The following is a 20124-nucleotide window of genomic DNA, read 5'->3' as shown; positions in this document are numbered from 1 at the left end:
TACTTCCCAGCCCAGGTCTCAAGGGGCCTTATGTTCTTTTCTCTCTCTCCCCGCGTGCTCTCAGACAATGCCATCATAACTGTCCAGGGCCGAGTTGACCCTCTAGCAAATGACAGATGCAAAAGTAAGCCCAACCAAAATCAGCCAAGCCTGGTCCAGATCAGCAGAACCATGCAGCTAATCCATACACTTTTTTTTTTAATGCAATGTTTTCTTTCATTAATATTTATTTATTTATTTTTGGCTGTGTTGGGTCTGAGCTGTGGCACGTGGGATCTTCATTGAGGTGCGCAGGCTTCTCTGTAGTTGTGGCGCGTGAGCTCAGTAGTTGTGGCATGCTGGCTTAGTTGCACTCGGGGCATGTCGGATCTTAGTTCCCTGACCAGGGATCAAACTTGTGTCCCCTGCATTACAAGGCGGATTCTTTACCACTGGACCACCAGGGAAGTCCCTAATCCATAGACTTGTGAGAATAATAAATGATTATTTATTATTTTTTAAATTTATTTTTTGCCTGCATTGGGTCTTCCTTGCTGTGTGTGGGCTTTCTCTAGCTGCGGCGAGCGGGGCTGCTCTTCGTTGCGGAACGTGGGCTCTAGGCGCGCAGGCTTCAGTAATCATGGCATGTGGGCTTAGTAGTTGTGGCTTGCAGGCTCAGTAGTTGTGGCTCACAGGCTTAGTTGCTCCGTGGAATGTGGGATCTTCCCAGGCCAGGGCTCGAACCCATGTCCCCTGCATTGGCAGGCGGATTCCTAACCACTGTGCAACCAGGGAAGCTCAACGACTATATTTTTGAGCCACTAAGTTTTGGTGTGGTTTGTCACATAGCAATAGCTATCTGATACAGGCTCCATGACCAAACAAATTCAGAAAATGATGCCTAGGAGATTCCCTCTTGTAGAGTTATCATGGACTCTAGCATGTTAATGAAAATTCCTGCAACAAAGCAGCTCATCTAACTTTGTTCAAGCCAGCAAAGCCCACATTTCTTTTATCAAGGAACCCTTTTATCTTTGAGTATTCATTAACATCTCCTCGGAAATTTGTGAAGCTTTTTTTTGCTTTGTTTTTTCTTGTTATAATAATACAAAAAAAAAAAAAAAAAAGGTGCCATGACAATCCTTTCACAAGACCTTACCCACTTCCCTGATTATTTCCAGGGGCCAAATTCCTAGAAACATTAATGATGGGTCAACAGACGTCCACATTTTCAGGCTTTGGACTCAGGCTACACAGTCATTCTCCAGAAAGGTGGTTGCCATTCATATCTCAACCATGGCGGATGGGTCCCTTGTTGCCCTGAACGGTCCTCAGCTTTGAGAAACCAAAATTTAAACATCTTTGCTGATATGAGACAAAAGGAGTTATCTCGGTATTTTAAGTGACATTTTTCAAATACTAGTGGGGGTAAACTGGGCTTTCATATTTAGTTGGCCATTAAGCTTTCTTCTATAAATTGTCTTCCTATTCTATGCTCATTTTTATTTATTAGCTTTTCATGTTAATTTCACATTACTTTATTAATATCTTCACTCCTTAAGGGTGTTAATCAAATTTCTATCATTTTTTTGTTGCAAATATACTTCTCTAATGCATATTTAATTCAATGTTGGCCATGCCTTTTTAAAAAAATTTATATCCGTTATCTTTTTTTAATTAATTAATTTAATTTTTATTTTATTTTTGGCTGCATTGGGTCTTCATTGCAGAGCATGGGCTTTTCTCTAGTTGCGGCAAGCAGGGGCTACTTTTCGTTGGGGTGCACGGGCTTCTCACTGCGGTGGCTTCTCTAGTTGTGGAGCACAGGCTCTAGACGCACGGGCTTCAGTAGTTGTGGCACGTGGGCTCAGTAGTTGTGGCGCACAGGCTTAGCTGCTCCGTGGCCTGTGGGATATTCCCGGACCAGGGCTCGAACCCGTGTCCCCTGCATTGGCAGGCGGATTCTTAACCACTGTGCCACCAGGGAAGCCCAGCCATGCCTTTTTTAGACATATAAAACATTCGGCTTTTTATACAGTCAAATTCATCTATCTTTTACTTGGTGGTTTGTTCCCCCACTATACTGAAGTTCTGAAAGTCTTTCCTCATACAGAGGTCATTTACTATTTGCTGGTGAAAATCTTTAGTTTTTCATGGTGTAATCCCCACCACCACCAAATAAAATACCTAAATGATATTTTTCCCTCAAAAGGTGAGGGATCAACCCAATTGGTATGACATGATGCTTCTATTCTATTATAAATTCTTACATTCTCCAGTCTGGCCAATGATTCTTTTATATTACCCAATAGATTGTTCTTACACTGAAACCACACTTTAAATTATGTAAGCTCCATGAAGACAGGAGTTTTGTCTGTTTTGGTCACTGTAGCCACAGAACCCAGAAAGGTGCCTGGCATGTGGCAGGATCTCAATAAATATCTGTTGAATGAGTGAGTGGATTGATGGGTGAATGAATACATATTCCAGGCCCTGTGCTGGTATGGTGATTGTCTTTATATTGTGAAAAACATGTTATCCCTTCTTCCGCAAACCCAGAAAACATTTCCTTAATCCTGTATCAGTTAGCTTTTGTTCCATAACAAACCATACCAAAATTAGTAGCCTAAAGGAACAATGATTTTTATTACTTTTCATGATTCTGTGGCTCAGGATTTAAACAGGCACAGCTTGGTCTTTAAGCAATATCTAAGACAGGAGCAGGAAGCTATCCGGTTGACAACCAATGTGTACATCAGGAAAGGGTCTGGGCTGGAGATAGGGCTGGGAATTGCATGTAGATGGTGATTAAAGTTACCAGAATAGATCAGAGGAGAATGTGTAGAATGAGGACAGAGAAGGACCCAATGCTTTAAAGAATGTTCTTTACAGAAAGGTGGGACTGTTTGAAAAACAACCACCAGGGCTTTGACATTCCTTGTAGCAAGAATTCAGATCTAGGGGGACTTCCTAGTGGTCCAGTGGTTAAGACTCCACGCTCCCAATGCAGGGGCCCAGGTTCAATCCCTGGTCAGGGAACTAGATGCCGCATGCCGCAACTAGAGATCCTGCACACTGCAACGAAGATCCTGCGTGTGGCAACTGAGACCCAGCGCAGCCAAATAAATAAATTAAAAGAAAAGAATTCAGGTCTATGTGGCCTCCTCTTGAATCTGGGTGGGTTTGTAATCACTTTGATCAATCGACAGAGGCACAAGTGATACTATGTGACTTCTGAGGCTGGGTCAGAAAAGGCCATGCAGTTTTTGCCTGGTTCTCCTAGAACGCTTGCTTTGGAGAAGCCAGCTATCATGTAAAAAGTCCAACTACCCTGGGACAGCCATTATGGAAAGAACATGTGATGTGCTCTATTTATCGTCCCCACTCAGCTCCCAGCCAATAGCCAGTGTCACTGGCAGCCAAGTTGCTGAGTCACTTTGGAAATCCTGCCTGGTCAAGCCTTGAGATGACTCCAGCCCCAGCCAACTTCTGATTCAAACACAGGAGAGATCTCAAGCCAAGCTCATCCCAAATTCCTGATCTACAAAACAGGAAAACAGGAAAAATAAAGTGGCTGTTTTAACTTGCTGAAGTTTAGATAAAATTTAATGCAGTGGGCTTCCCTGGTGGCACAATGGTTGAGAGTCCGCCTGCCGATGTAGGGGACGCAGGTTCATGCCCCGGTCCGGGAAGATCCCACATGCCGCGGAGCAGCTGGGCCCGTGAGCCATGGCCGCTGAGCCTGCGCGTCCGGAGCCTGTGCTCCGCAACGGGAGAGGCCACAACAGTGAGAGGCCCGCGTACGGCAAAAAAACAAAAACAAAAAAACCCATTTAATGCAGTTACAGATAACTGGAACACAGATGCATTAGGTAGTTATTGCTGCTAACAAATTAAAACCAAAATTTAATAGCTTAAAACAATATTTATTATCTCATATTTTCTATGGGTCAGGAACTCAAGAGTTCCCTATTCCTATTGGCCTACTCCTGGCCTATGCACAGGGCTGTTGGCAGGAGTTCTCAGTCAGTTCCTTGCTGACTTGTGGCAGGACTCAGTTTCTCATCTATAGGGATGCTTGAGTTTTATCACATATGGAAACCTGCCTTCTTGCAGAGCCAGTGATCCCAGAGAGAGAGCAGGATGAAGATACAATGCTTTTTATGACCTGATCTTAGAAGTCCCACACCATTACTTCTGTTATGTTCTATTCCTTAGAAGAAAGGCACTAAGTCCAACCCATACACAATTGGAGGGCTCTTAGAGAAGTGTCAAAGAATTTGTGGAAATACTTTTTTATTTATTTATTTGTTTATGTTCTCTTTTTTTAACTGAGTTGATGTACAATATTATGTTAGTTTTGGGTGCGTTGTGGACATATTTTAAAACCACCACCCATAATTCAAAAGGACACAGGTACCTCAATGTTCATTGCAGCACTATTTACAATATCCAGGACATGGAAACAACCTAAAAGTCCAACGATAGATGAATCGATAAAGAAGATGTGGTACATATATACAATGGAATATTACTCAGCCGTAAAAAGGAACGAAATTGGGTCATTTGTAGAGACCTGGATGGACTTAGAGTCTGTCATACAGAATGATGTAAGCCAGAAAGAGAAAAACAAATATCGTATATTAACGCATATGTGGAATCTAGAAAAATGGTACAGATGAACTTATTTTGTAGGGCAGGAATAGAGATGCAGACATAGAGAACAGACATGTGGACATGGTGGTGGGGGGAAGGGTAGGGTGGGACAAACTGGGAGATTAGGTTTGACATAAATATACTACCATGTGTGAAATAGATAGCTAGGGGGAACCTGCTGTATAGCACAGGGAGCTCAGCTCATGCTCTGTGATGACCTAGATGGGGGGGGGAAGGAGGGAGGGAGGTCCAAGAGGGAGGGGATATAGGCATACATACAGCTGATTCACTTCATTGTACAGCAGAAACTAGCACAACATTGTAAAGCAATTTTACTCCAATAAAAATAAATAAAACAATCACAACAGGGATTACAAAATTTTTTTTTTAATGTTTTGGCTGCACTGCCCATGGGATCTTGTTGGCCCCGACCAGGGAAGGAGCCTGCGCTCCCTACATTGGAAGTGAGGAGTCTTAACCACTGGACCACCAGGGAAGTCCCAGAGATCACAAATTTAACCTCTAAAACTCTAATCCTAAAGCAGCCAGACATGTCATGTAAATCAGTAAGCAGGGTCGGGGTCAAACAACAAGCCATGGTGGGAACCCCGGTGCAGAGGGGGTACCATGCTGTGCTGCTCTGGGCTGTATATATCCCATCTGTTCCTTGACCTCCCCTTTCTGTTCCAGGCCACAGTTCTCAGTCTCCCCTTCATCTAGACGCTCCTGGGGTTCTGCCAATGGGAAATGTGGGCAGGAGACCAGAAAGAGGGAGGAGCTCTAGCAGCTTCCTGCTGATCTAATTTCCCATTGGTTTACTGGCTCCTGTTTGGCCCCTCAGCTCCTCCAACGGCTGTATAACCATCTCCATGTGTTAATGTCCCTGTTTTTTCGAATAGGAGTGGTTTCTGTGTCCCAGTTAGGTCCTGACAGGTACGGCAGATCTAGTAGAGAAGCGGGCTGTGTGTTGTCAGATACCCCAGTGTGGAAGCCAGAAATCAGGATTGTCACGGGGAATGTTTGGATATTTCAAACACTGGGTACACCTGGGTGTCCTTGAGACCTTTTCAGGGGGTCTTTGAAGTTAAAACTACTTTCATAATAATACTATTATTATTATATACTAATATCCTTTTTTCCTTTTCCACTCGAATTCTGTCACGAGTGTACAGAGGAGTTTTCAGAGGTTATATGATAATATTCAATAGTTTGCATGCAAAAGCAGATATGAGAATCCAGCTATCTTCTCTTAAGCCTGACGTTAAAAAGGTTTTGTTTGTTTGACCGCGCGCGGCTTGCTGGATCTTTGTTCCCCCACCTGGCCCTCGGCGGTGAAAGCATGGAGTGCAAACCACTGGACCACGAGGGAATTCCCTAAAAAAGATTTTCAAAATGTAAAACCATGCCACTCTTCTTGCTAGTTTTTTCAAAAGTTACTTTTTATAAAAAATGAATAGTTAACATGTAATCGTTTATTACTTTTAAAAGAATGTTTAAACATTTTAATTTCCAAAGCGGTAAATAGCTACAGATATAAACCTCATAAACAAAAGCTCTTTTTTTTAAAAAAATTTATTTATTTTTGGCTGTGTTGGGTCTTCGTTTCTGTGTGTGGGCTTTTTCTAGTTGCGGCGAGCGGGGGCCACTCTTCATCGCGGTGCGCGGGCCTCTCACTGTCGAGACCTCTCTTGTTGCGGAGCACAAGCTCCAGACACGCAGGCTCAGTAGTTGTGGCTCACGGGCTCAGTTGCTCCGCGGCATGTGGGATCTTCCCAGACCAGGGCTCGAACCCGTGTCCCCTGCATTGGCAGGCAGATTCTCAACCACTGCGCCACCAGGGAAGCCCAACAAAAGCTCTTTGAGGCCTCAACGATTTTTAAGAATGTAAAGAAGTCCTGAGACACAAAAGCTTGAGAACCATAGATCTAAATGGCAGCTGTCATTGCAGGACCAGTAAGTTGAGGTGAAGAGCTGCCTCTTGAGTTTAGCAACAAGGAAGGGCTTTATTTTTTATTTATTTAAAAATTTATTTATTTATTTATGGCTGTGTTGGGTCTTCATTGCTGCGTGCAGGCTTTTCTCTAATTGTGGTGAGCAGGGGCTACTCTTCGTTGCAGTGTGCAGGCTTCTCATTGTGGTGGCTTCTCTTGTTGTGGAGCATGGGCTCTAAGGCACGCAGGCTTCAGTAGTTGTGGCACATACGCTCAGTAGCTGTGGCGCATGGCTTAGTTGCTCCGCGGAATGTGGAATCTTCCCAGATCAGGGCTCAAATCCATGTCCCCTGCATTGCCAGGCGGATTCTTAACCACTGCGCCATCAGGGAAGTCCCAAGGAAGGGCTTTAGCAATAGAAAGAGTTTAGTTTTTGTGGAGTTAGGAGAGGGTTGCAGTAAGGGCCATGTAGACACCTCTTTTCTGAAGTTTGGCTGTGGTTTTATAAGGGATGGATCAGGCCGACAACACAAAATCCAACATTGGATCTTAACATCACAAAAAGAGAGAACCTGATAGTATGTGCCTCCTGATGCAAAAACTCACCACCACCCATAAAGTGTATTTATCCTAAAATTGAACCTGGATCTGACCCAGCTTTTGGATCTACCAGTTTGCAGGATACACTGGGATAGAGGAATATATTAAAGGACATCAGGGGGGTACAACCAGCCAAATCAGACAGTGGGAGATCCCACAGGGAAGTTGTAGAATAGAAGACTTAGAGCTCTATCAGCCAAAGGCACTGCCTGAACCCTACTTGGATTCTGATTTGAACAGGCCAACAGTAAAAAGACATTTATGAAACAAATGGGGACTTTGTTTCATATATAATAACACTGACCATATATTAAATCATATTAAAGAATTATTGCAATTAGGTGTGACAAAGAACTCATACCTTTTAGAGACACATATAGAAACACATTTCTGGATGAGGTGATATGTTGCCTGAGATTTTTTAAATTATTAATTATTTATTTAGGCTGCACTGGGTCGCAGTTGCCACATGCGGGATCTTTTAGTTATGGCACGCTTACGGGATCTAGTTCCCCAACCAGGGATCGAACCCTGGCCCCCTGTATTGGCAGCGGAGTCTTACCCGCTGGACCACCAGGGAAGTCTCTGCTGAGATTTAATTACGGGAGAAATAGGGGGAGGTCAGAAAAACTGAACATGATTGGCCAAATGCTGACAATTACTGAAGTTGGGTGACAGGTAAGAGGGGAAAAGGGATATTTTTTCCTTTAAGATGGGCGCTCCTTGACCCAGCTTGAGAGTTAACCGAGACCCTTGAGAGTGACCGGTGGAGATGCAGGAAAGCGGGAGGGAAGACATTTGTTCTCGCTCTCTGATTAAACCATGGCCGGCTCGGCAGGCCTCCCGCACCTGCGCAGCCCCGTCCTCCGCGAGGGAGCCAAACCCCACAATTCCCTGCGCCGCAGGGCGGGAGCAAGACCTCCGCTTCCAGACGTGAGCAAGGTTAGGCCGAGGGTGTCGCATGCTTTTCTGGGAAATGTAGTTTGCGTGTTAGGTTGGGAGACGCCTGTCAATACCAGCGAGACTACATCCCACAATGCACCGCGCGCACGGTGCGCGGAGCAGTGCGCTGCTGTCCCCACGTGGCGACTGAGAGGTTATTGCCCGAGTCTGGGACAGTGCAGAGATTAGGGTTGCAGAGCCTGCAGGGACTTGGGAGGCGGGCGCTGTCCTGGGAACCCCTTTCGGGGAGGGTGACCCCAGAATTGGGCCAGGAAAGATGGGGTGGGGAGGTGAAAACGGTGAAGAAATTGGGGACAGGGCCCACTGTGAGGATTAAATGAAGCCAGCATTGTAACTGTTGACTGTATATAAGCATTTTTATTCCTATGGCTTATACAGCACTTACCTGCGTGCCTGGCTCTGAATTTAAGTGCTTTACATGTGCTAGCTCATTTAATGCTCACAAAATCGTTTGGTAGGTACTATTATCGGCTTCAATTAAGAAATGAAGCTGAGGGCTTCCCTGGTGGCGCAGTGGTTGAGAGTCCGCCTGCCGACGAGGGGACATGGGTTCGTGCCCCGGTCCGGGAAGATCCCACATGCCGCGGAGCGGCTGGGCCCGTGAGCCATGGCTGCTGAGCCTGCGCGTCCGGAGCCTGTGCTCCGCAACGGAAAGAAATGAGGCTGAAACCCTGGGAGAAGGACTTGTCCAGTGCCCAGCTGGTGACACAGCTGGGGTTTGAACCTAGGCTGTCTAGCTATTCCTAAGGTTGCACCACCTGTTAACCTACTGAATTATTCCAAGTTTGTAACTGGTACGTGAATGAACTCAAGTGGGCTATTAGCATATTGAGTTAGCAATTTAGCTCAGTTCCAGGACAAAGGTATTCAGCCTAAATTTAGCACTGGGATCAAGTTTCTGATCAGCCATGAATCACGGAAGGGATTACTTCAAGCCTACAAAGCCCAGTCCCCGTTTGTTCACATGACTCCTATTCAAGTCTCCTCCATCCCATCCCTTCCCTCGTACCAGCACCACCTGGCAAATTTAGTGATTTTATTCTCCCTTCCCCTACTGCCAGCAACCTTATTCATAATGAAATATCACAGTCAAAAAAAAAAAAAGATAAAAAAGAAGAAATGTTTGGTAATTATGTTTGTCTGCCTTCAACTCCCAAGCCAGTACTGTGTTCATTTCATGAGTGTGTTTCCAGCATCAAGCCTGACATACAGTGGGGATTGGGAGGACTCAAAAAATGTGGGGAAAGAGTGCTGGACATTCAGTGTCTTCCATCTGCACTGACCTGAGGATTAAGGGCAGCGTGGTGGATGCTGCAGGTCAGGCACAGGCAGCTGGTTGGGGGACAGGAGGATTTAATGGGCCTGGTGGATCCCATGGCCCTTTCCTGCCGCTTCCCCTGAGGTTATGGATCTGGGGACCTGGTAAAGGGTGGTCAATGCTGGAGCCGCCAAAACCCACGGTCCATTTTCATAGTAGTGGCTGGGAGGGAGCTGCTCAGCCCAGGAGTATGTTCCAAAGCCCACTCTGCATCTAGGGTGGCTGCATGACTGACACGTACTCATCAATACAATATGAGCAGAAATGGAACATGTAGAACATGTTTTTAAAGAAAATGGTGAAACATCCCCACACTGTCTTCTCCTATTTGCCACCTGGAAGCAGATAATTCCAGGCACATGAAGATGATGGAGCCCCAGTATGGAGTCTGGGTGTGTGAATCATGGAGATTGCTGTCAATCAACCAGAAACTCTGCACCGGACTGTGTGTGTAGGGGGATATTTGTTACAGCAGCTGGTATTGCCTTAACACATTGACTACTGTCCCCTTTCCTTTCTGGACCCCTTAAAGCTTAAGCACCAGGTCATTCTGTAAAATGTGCCTCCCCAATCCCTAACTGTGGTTGACTTTCACACAGCAAGTGTAGGTTTCCTAATTAGAAATTACCAGCATGATCCCTTCCATTGTCATCAAAAATTTTAATGTTTCCCATGTTCTGATGGGTACAGCTTCTTCCATGCTGACAGCTGGAAGGCATTAAAGCACACCCTGGAAGTCTGTGCTTAGATCTTCCACTGCAGCTTGACAGATCCTCTTATACACTGATGCTGTGACCCTTGCTTGGAGCTTGGAGGTATGACTTTGGGTGATCACTGTGTCCAGGAGAGCATGTGATCGTCTTCCTGCCCTTATTCTTTGGCCTCATCACATGGGGGTGCACACTGGGCCTGATCTTAAAGTGAGCCTCAGGTCCTCAATGCTGAGCTAATTCTGCTGAGCTCTGGCTGAACTAAGGTTGGTAGATTCTGGTTGAGAATTTGGGGACACCCCCTCTAATGCTCCTCACTCTGACAACTCCCTCATGTGGAAGGGATCTAAGCCTTGGAGTCCTTTTATAAAGTAACCAGTTTTGTTTTGTAGATCGACAACTTCATTGATATGTGTGTGTGCGTGTGTGTAGGTGTATGTCTATCCCAGATGGGTGTTTGATGTGAATCTGAGCGTATCCTGTAAGTGTGGCTCCCCTGTGTCGGGGGGACAGAATCTTTGTGCACTGACTGTATTTCTGTACATGTGACCTCTAGTGTCTGTGTTTCCGGTGTTTGAGTATGAGTCCAGGTGTGTGAATGTTCTGTGTATCTGAGTGGGTCCACGTACCTTACAGTGGGCATGAGAGGATGTATGCATCAGGCTGTATGTGCACGTGAGCAGCTTCCCCAAGGACCCCTTCAGCTCTCAAGCATTTCAACCTTATTCTGCTTACTGCGGTTGCTCCCACCAGTGCCAACTTCTTCTCCAGAAGCTATAATAAAGTCATTTTAACAATTAAGTAGAACCTCCCAAATAGTCATTCCATCAGGAATCCCTTCAAGGAGCTAATGAGGAGTCACTGCACATGCAGACACACACATGGTGGAACAGCCTCCCTAGAATGCCTGGGCTGCATGCACACGTCACATATCTGAGGGCGCAGACCTCTTTGCCCAGCTCTACGATGCTGTGAGGGGCCTCATGCTACTTCTAAAGACTTGAGATTTCTTTTTTCTTTTAAATATTAAGTGAACGGGTCCCCCACCCACAGGGACAGTGGTAGAACTACTTGTTGACCCCAATATCCCTTTTCCCCAGCTTCTGTAGCTGGAGGAACTTCTGATATTTGGCAAGGAAATGGCCACCCAGTATAAAAACTACATTTCCCAGCCACCTTTGCAACTACAAGTGGCCATGAGACAGAATTCTGGCCAATGAAATAGGAACAAGTTTCGAGTTGTATATACATATTCCTTAAAAACAAGGGGTAGGGCTTCCCTGGTGGCGCAGTGGTTGAGAGTCCGCCTGCCGATGCAGGGGACGCGGGTTCGTGCCCCGGTCCGGGAAGATCCCACATGCAGCGGAGCGGCTGGGCCCGTGAGCCGCGGCCGCTGAGCCTGCACGTCTGGAGCCTGTGCTCCACAATGGGAGAGGCCACAACAGTGAGAGGCCCACATACCGCAAAAAATAAAAAAAATTAAAAAAATTGAAAAAAAACAAGGGGTATCCCCTCTCCCTCCCCTCCCCTACCCAGCTGTCCCCAGCCCCCCCATAATCATTGAGTCTTCCAAACACTTCCCAGGTTTCCGGCAAATTTAATACATGTGTCTCAAAAGTCAATGGCGAGGGTCAAGTGAATAAAATAAAAATGGGGTCATGGGGAAAGGGCCATGGACACACACAGGGAAGGGCAATAGGTGAGTTAGCTGGAGCAGGGGGGTGCCCTTCCTTGGGCATCACATCTCGTCCAAACCGTAGTCCTCCTCGGGGAAGTCCCCCACTGTCACAACGGATGGCTTGACGAAGGCGCCGTACTTGGCCTGGCATTCAAAGTAGCGTTTCCCATTCACACTGCAGGGCATGATGGGGAAGGCAGTGTCAGAGGGCTCCTACTCCAGATGCCAGCATGGCTGGGCTCCCCCAGTAGTACATGTATGCACTTACACATAAATGCACACATACGCGCACAGAGGCACACACACAGACGCTACACGGGGGATCTCTACCTGCCATCGTTTTTCCCTAGCGGCTCATCATAGCGGACACCGATCCAGTAGCCAGGCTTGAAATCTGTAAGTCCTGCCCAGGGGAGAAATCCCAATGAAACCTCCTTAGGCAGTTCACCCCAGATTCGCACCTGCCCACTGAGTATAAAGCCTGTCCTGGCAAAAACCACTCCTTGCTACCACCCAGGACAACCACCACCTCCTGCCCACATCAATATGGTAGCCCCCTTCACTGGTCTCCCTGTTCCTACCCTGACCCCCATTCAATCAACACCCCCAGCCAAAGGGGGCTCTGTAAAAATCAAAGGGAAACAGCACCACTGCCTTGTCCCAAATTCCTCAAAAACTGCCCGTCTTGCTCAGCATAAAACCCACACTGCTTATGGCCAAATGATTTCTGACAAGGGTGCCAAGACAGTCCAATGAGGAGAGAACAGTCTTTCCAACAAATCATATTGGGTCAACTAGATATCCACATGCAAGAGAATGAAGTTGAACTCCTACCTCACACCATAACCCAAAATTAACTCAAAATGGGTCAAAGACCTAAATGTAATATGTAACACTATAACACCCTTAGAAGAAAACACAGGTTTAAATCTTTGTGACCTTCTATTAGGCATTGACCTCTTACATATAATGCCACATGCATAAGCAAAAAAAGAAAAAAAAATTGGACTTCATAAAAACCAAAAATGTTTGTGCTTCAAAGGACACTATCAAGACTGTAAAAAGACAACCAACCCACAGAATGGGAGAAAATATTTGCAGATCATATATCTGATAAAGGAATTGTATCTAGAATACATAAAGGACTCTTACAACTTGTTATGGGCTGTACCGTGTCCCCCGCAAGTTCACATGTTGAAGCCCTAACCCTCAGTAGCTGAGAATGTGACTGTATTTGGAGACAGGGCCTTTAAAGAGATAACTAAGTTAAAATAAGGCCGTTAGGGTGGGATCTAATCCAGGCTGACTGACATCCTCATAAGAGGTTATCTGGACAAAGACTCCAGGGATGTGCTAGCCCACAGAGGAAAGACCATGTGAGGACACACAGAGAGGGTGGCCATGTGCAAGCCAAGGAGAGAGGCCTAAGAAGAAATCAAACCTGCCAAAGCCTTAATCTTAGACTTCCCGCTTCCAGAACTGTGAGAAACAAATTTCTGTTTTTTAAGCCACCTGGTGTGTGGTACTTTGATACGGCAGCCCTAACACACCAATCAACAACAAAAAGACAAACCACCCAATTAAAAACTGGGCAAAAGATCTGAATAAGCCATCTCTCTAAAGAAGATCTACAAATGGCTGTTAAGCACCTGAAAAGAGGCTCAATATCATTGGCCATCACAGAAACGCAAATCAAAACCATAATGCTCTACCACTTCATACCCATTAGAATGACCGTAATCAAAAAGACAGGTAATAGTAATTGCTGATGAGGGCGTGGATTAACTGGAGCCCTCATTCATCGCTGGTGGGAATGTAAAATGGTGCAGCCATTGTGGAAACAGTGTGGCAGCTCCTCAAAAAGTGAAAGAGTTACTCTGTGACCCAGCAATTCCACTCCTAGGTACAAAGAAATAAAAACACATGTCCGCACAAAAACTTAAACAAGGATACTCAAAGCAACGTTATTTGTAATAGCCAAAAAGTGGGAAGGAGCCAAATGTTCTTCAACTGATGAATGAATAAATAAAATGTGGTGTTGCATACAATGCAATATTATTTGGTAATAAAAAGAAATGAAATACTGCCGCATACTACAACATTGATGATCCTTGAAATTATGGTTCTAGTGAAAGAAGCCAGTCTCAAAAGACCACGTATTATATGACTCCATTTAAATGAAACTTCCAGAATAGGCAAGTCTATAGAGACATAACATAGATTAGTAGCCAGCTATGTGGACTGGGGGCGCTGGGGTTTCAGAAATGGGGAGTAGCTGCTAATGGTTATAGCGTTTCCTTTTAGGGTGATGAAAATGTAAAACTGACTCTGGTGACGGTTGCACGATTCCTGTGAACTAAAAGCTAATGAATGATACTCTTTAAATGGGTGATTTTTTTTTTTGGCTGTGTGGCGCAGCTAGGAGGATCTTAGTTCCCCAACCAGAGACTGAATGTGGGCCCTTGGCAGTGATAGTGTGGAGTCCTAACCACTGGACCGCCAGGGAGTTCCCTAAATGGGTGAATTTTATGGTATATAAGTTTTATCTTAATAAAACTGTTATTAAAAAACCAAAAAAAACCCCACACTGCTCTCTCCTGTCTCCGAGGCCCAGCACAGTCCAGCCTTGCCCATGGCCCGGGTGTGCCCTGATCACTTCGGTCTGTGCTTCCCCTATCACAGGCCTAATAATTCTGCCTGTTTCCCCATCTCAGCTCTGACCACTGTGCCCCCAGGCTTTCACCTCAGAATTGATCCCTCTGGCCTCCACTTCCTCCATCACAATTCAGGTCATGTGGCCTCTGCTTCCCACTTCCCTGCCGTGAACATACCAGGCTGTCAGAGTTAGCCCCTGGGTCCGTCTCCCTTCCTGGACTGAGATCCCCTTGAGGGCTGGGTCCCCAGCACTGCCCACCTCAAGGCAGGACACGAGGCCCCGGTGAGCCACGTACCTACATACATGACGGTGCCCCGGCGAGGGGGCTGCCCAGGCGCCTGCACCTCACAGCGGCTGCCCACGGGGATGGCACTGGCCTGGGCCTCCTCCTCAGTAAGGCGCTGGGAGCTCTCGGCCTCCTGCTGTGCCCGCTCTTCTTCACTGTATCGACCTAGCTTGTTGCGCTTCAGGAAGGAGCGGACTGAGTCTGTGGGTGGGGTAGGGGGTGAGGGTCAGACATGGGAGACCACCTGGGAGACCTCTGGCCTAACGAGATAATCTGCCACCCGCACGGGGCCAACACTCCGAGGGAAACGCTTCCGTGCTGGGTGTTGAAGGGCTGTCACCCAAGCCCCCCAAGTCTCCCACCACAGCCCTGGCCTCTCCCCAGGACCCCTGGGCCTCCCCACAATCCCGAAACTAAAAGGAAGGTGCCTGCTTGCAGTCTTTCGCGGCACCCCATCCTCCCGTCCCTTCAGTATCATGCTTGCCTCCACCCAGGCTCGGAAACCTTCATCTTCCCCACCACACATTCTCACCTGTCCCCACATGCCCGCACCCCATTGTCCTGTCGGTTCCACGTATTCTACCATGCTCTGTCCCCTACACCGTGCCCCCAGCGTGACCCTGACCGCCCCCCTATCTGACCCCACATACACACCCCAGACCTTCCTCTCAGGCCCCCTCTACTTTCTCATGGCCCTGTCTGCCTGCCTGCACTCGGCCACACCCCCCAGCCTCCATTCACACCTCATGCCCGTCCACCCCTGACTGTTCTCCCATGAGCCGTCTGTCCCCACGCCAACCTCACCCCGCCCCCTCCACTCCCCCATGCTTGCCTGCCCCACTGCCCACACCACCGACTCGCCCTCAGTGTCCCCGTCTATCCTGTCTGCTCCCCACCCCCTCCCCTAGCCCCCAGCCCTCCTTGTGCACCCCGTACTTTGCCTCTGGTCGTAGGCTTCTTGTGAGATCTCGTATTTCTCCACCTTGGACATGTCCTCATACTCCCCAAGACGGGCACCGCTGTGGTCAATGACCTGTAGTGAGGGGAGGGAGGTCAGTGGGGATCAGGGTCTGGGCAGAGAGGCCTGGGATGCTGCGGGGGGCGAGTGTGGCTGCACGTTGGAGCGTTCCGTAGATTTAAGTCTCTCCTGTCTCGGAAAAACCACATTACTCTACCCTCACCTTTACCCCAGCCTTCTTGCCTGCCCTGAGCCCAGCCGAAGGGGTGAGAGCAGGTGTCTACAATGGCCATCTCCCTCTCTACCACCCATCCAAGGCCCTGGAGGCTGCATCTGCTTCCAGATGACCCCTACATACTGACATCCACATCACTGATGGCCCCAGGACACTGGAACCGAAGGGCAGAGCTCGGGCCTTGCTCATGAACCCTCCGGGCAGTGTGTCTATCCTCTCTGGACCTCTGGGACCCTCCTAGGCTGACCCCAACTTCCAGATCCTGGTGCATCTCTTCTGTACCACCCCCAACATTTATTCACTCATCACCTGATGAGCTCCTCCAAGGCACCCAGCTGGGCCCCGTGCTGGGTACTAGGGACACGGTACAAAAATAGATCAATCCCTGCCCTCAAGGAGTGCTCATTCTGCTGGGAGGCCAACCAGAAACAAATGCACAGAGATGGGTATTAAACACCAGATGACGACAAGGTTCTATGCAGACAAATACAACAAAGAGGCTTCTGGAAGGAGGGGATGTCTGAGACAGGCCTGAAGGAACAAGCACAAAGTCCCAGATGTAGAAATGTCTTTAGCTCCTTTGAGAAACAGCAGGGCCAGCACGGCGGCAGTGGAGTGAGCCAGGGGGAGAGTGGGAGACACAATAGATCACTGCAGACTTTGGCTTTTACCTAGAATGAGATGCAGCCAGGGAAGGGCTCAGCCAGGAAGGCTCTGATCTGACACAAGTGTTTACACGCTCCCTCAGCTGAGTGTGGGAAGCAGATGGAGGGGCACAGGGATGGGAGCAGGGAGACGGCTTGTGTGATGGTCCAGGAGGGAGAAGATGGAGGCTGGGCCAGGGTGGGGGCAGTGAGGGAGGAGAATCTGGATTCTGGATAGATTTTTGTGGGTGGAGCCCATGGATCTGCGCACAGATTAGATGTGGGTGTGAGGGAAAGACAAGGGTGAGGAACACCCTAAAGCGTTTGGCCTGAGTCACTAGGCAAAACTGAAACGGCCCTTATTTCTGGCTAACGATCACTAAGAATCTCCACTTTCTATATCAGGGGTTTTTCTAAGTCTGAGGTTGCTGTCATTCGTTGTTGCAAGAAATATGTGTGAGGGCTTCCCTGGTGGCACAGGGGTTAAGAATCTGCCTGCCAATGCAGGGGACACGGGTTTGAGCCCTGGTCCGGGAAGATCCCACATGCCGCAGGGCAACTAAGCCTGTGCACCACAACTACTGAGCCTGTGCTCTAGAGCACACGAGCCACAACTACTGAAGCCCGCGCGTCTAGAGCCTGTGCTCCGCAACAAGAGAAACCACCACAATAAGCCTGCTCACTGCAACAAAGAATAGCCCCCCGCTCGCCATAACTAGAGAAAGCCGCGTGCAGCAACGAAGACCCAACGCAGACAAAAATAAATAAATAAATTTAAAGAAAAGAAATATGGGTGATATTTATAAACAGAAAAAGAATTTTAGAAAAACTACAAATTCTCCAGAGGCTCCACCTCTGGGAAACTTTCCTTGTATGGCCTCAGAAGTCAGCACCCTGTCTATACCTGAATCCATGTGTGAAACCCTCCTGTTTGAGGACGCCACTGCCCTGCCTGACCCCCCAGCATCCCAAGGCTGAGACTGCCGAGGTCAGTCCAAAGTCAGTCCTATGGGCTCAGCACAGTCCCGACCTGCTCCCACAATGGTCCAGGACCCATAACCTCAACTGGACTATGGAAGCAGTCTCCTCCTTGGTCTCCCTACTCCTCTCTCCTCCACTGTCTGTTCCCCACATGCAATCAGAGGGAGCCTGTGAACACCTGAGTCAGACCAGGACCCTCCTGGCTCAGAGTCCTCCCCTGGCTTCCACTTCCCACCAAAACAGGACAGGTCACTCTTCAGCCCCTGTACCCCACTCTGCTCCCTCCCACCTCAGAGTGTTTGCACATGTTGTGCCCTCCTCCTGAAGCACGCTTTCCCCTTCTTCAGTTAACTTCAGGTCTCTGTTCAGGCAGCACCTCCTCCAGGAAGTCCTCCTGGATCTCATTGATGGGTCAGGCTCCCCAGTATAGGATCTCCCAGCTCTGTGATCTCCTCCTGCATGGCCCTCATCTCACTGACCCTTTACGTTTGTTCCTGTGAATATTTAGCTAACGCCTACCGCACTCACTGGACAGAGCTAAAACACAGACCTTCTCAGACTTGATTCACAGCTATATCCCTGGCATAATGTGGATGCTCAGTGAACAGTTATGAATAATTGAAAGAGACAAAAAAGACCCAGTTCTCTGGGTACACTAACTTCTGGAGCCATGCAGACTGAAGTAAAAATTCTAGCTATGTCTCTCCTCAGGAAAGTAAATTCCATACTGAAACTAAGTTTTCTCTTCCGCAAAATAGGGTTAATTATGCCATTTTCCAAGTATTATTTTATGCATTCAACTCATCATTCAACAATGTTTCACTGAGCATCCTCTCTGTGCCAGGCACTGTTCCAGGTATTGGAGAAAAATACACAGTATGCCACAGGTGATTAGTGAGAAGGACAAAAATCAAAGAAAGTGGGAAAGGGAGGAGGTTTAAATTTTATACTGAGGGCAATGAAGCCCTCACACCCGGAAGGTGACATTTAAGTAAAGACTGAAAGGAAGGAGTGAGCCATGTGGGCATAGAAAAAAGAAACATTCAGGCACAGAGAACAGTACATGCGAAGTTCACCTGGGATGCTAGGACGTCTGCAGAGTTTTGGGGGTGCGGGGAAGACTGAGGACAGAGAGGATGATGTGAGCTGATGCATGCAGAGGTCCTCTGTGTTCTGGCTTCTCCCAATATGTGAGCCTCTTTGCTCACCCTGACCCACCTCACACTCTGTTCCCTCTGCCTAGAATGCCCCTCCCGCCTCTTCTCTTAGGTCATCCTTCAGATCTCAACTCAGGCATCCCTAACTTCAGGAAGTCCCTTCTGATACCCCGAGGTGGGGTCAGGCACCTCTTCTGGAGGCCTCCAGTCCCCTAGGCTTTTCTCAGCCCAGTCCAGACCAATCTGGCTGCCAATGTCTGGTGATGGGTCTGTCTCTCGCACTGCTGGACTGGGAGCTCCATGCGGTTAGGGCCTATTTTGGTTATCACACAGCGCAAAGCACATCAAGCATCTACTGAATAAATAAATGAACGGAGAGGAGGGATCCCAGGTAGGGAGGCCTCACATGGATGCGACAGCCGTCATCTACGGGGTAAGAGCCCAGCAGTGCATCCTCCTGATCCAGCTTGCTGTAGAACTTGTCGTCAGGTCCATACAGCTCCAATTCCATGCAAGAAGCAGGGCTGCCCACAACCAGCTGTAGTTTACACTGTGGGGATAACAAGATGGGGAGGCGGGGACGAGGTGGAAGGCTGTCAGTGGCCCCACTCTCTGCCCTGAGGCTCCGCCCTTTGTATCAATAACCATCACCCATCCCTCGCTCCTCCAAGAGACCTACCATTTAGGACCCACCTGGTTATCCCTGGCCCCACCTCCTCTGGTCTTGCCCCCACTCCCTGCAACCTCTTTTTTTCTCTGGCCCCGCACCCATTCTCTGGAACCTCAGGTTCCCTCTGGCCCCGCCCCGCTGAGGTCCAGTCCAGAACCTCTGCAACCTCGGCCCCTTCCCTGCGCGGAGAAGACCCTCCATTTCTTCTTAACCCCGCCCCCTCAACACTAGCCCCGCCCATCAGGACCCCGCCCCCACGGCCACACCTTGAACTCAGCTATGGTGAGGCTGCGACTGTACCGCTTCTGGGAGCGAAAACTGTTGAGTGAGCTGCTGATGAAAATGTTCACTGTAGGCGCCGACAACCCCGTCACCTCCATCTCGCCGCGCCCTGCGGGGTCCAGCAACCCAGTCAGCCGCCTCACACCGGCTCCGCAGCCGCCGCCGCCGCCGCTTCTGGGATATCAGCCCCTCCCCCTGCTCCCGGACCTGGCCAATCCACGCCCTCCCGCCAGGGGGGTCCGCCAATCGCCGTGTCTCTTCGCCGCCGCCAGGAAGAAGTCCTGGGTAGGCCCAGCCAATCCTGAGAAGTCTCTCACGGTGCACAGTTCTTCCAATAGCGTCACGGGAAACGGCCTGGCGGGCGAAGACTGAAGCCGAGAGGAAGGACTGGCAAGAGGTACCCCTGTCCGCGCATGTGCA

At 48.4% G+C, this 20124-nt stretch overlaps 1 protein-coding gene across 1 annotated transcript; it reads right to left on the bottom strand.

Moving 5' to 3' along the window:
• Positions 1-11738: 11738 nt before the first annotated feature.
• Positions 11739-19940, bottom strand: TBCB (tubulin folding cofactor B). Its single transcript, XM_033844994.2, has 6 exons — positions 19689-19940; positions 19159-19302; positions 15714-15810; positions 14787-14978; positions 12166-12238; positions 11739-12010 (listed from the first exon to the last, which is right to left on the bottom strand). The coding sequence occupies exons 1-6, from the start codon at positions 19800-19802 to the stop codon at positions 11896-11898; spliced, it is 735 nt and encodes a 244-aa protein (XP_033700885.1). The 5' UTR covers positions 19803-19940; the 3' UTR covers positions 11739-11895.
• Between the last annotated feature and the right edge of the window lie 184 nt (positions 19941-20124).

Source organism: Tursiops truncatus, chromosome 19, assembly GCF_011762595.2.
Source record: "Tursiops truncatus isolate mTurTru1 chromosome 19, mTurTru1.mat.Y, whole genome shotgun sequence".
In the NCBI taxonomy this organism is placed as follows: domain Eukaryota; kingdom Metazoa; phylum Chordata; class Mammalia; order Artiodactyla; family Delphinidae; genus Tursiops; species Tursiops truncatus.
The sequence above is the reverse complement of the archived record's forward strand: the minus strand, read 5'-3'. Positions and strand labels throughout refer to the sequence as shown.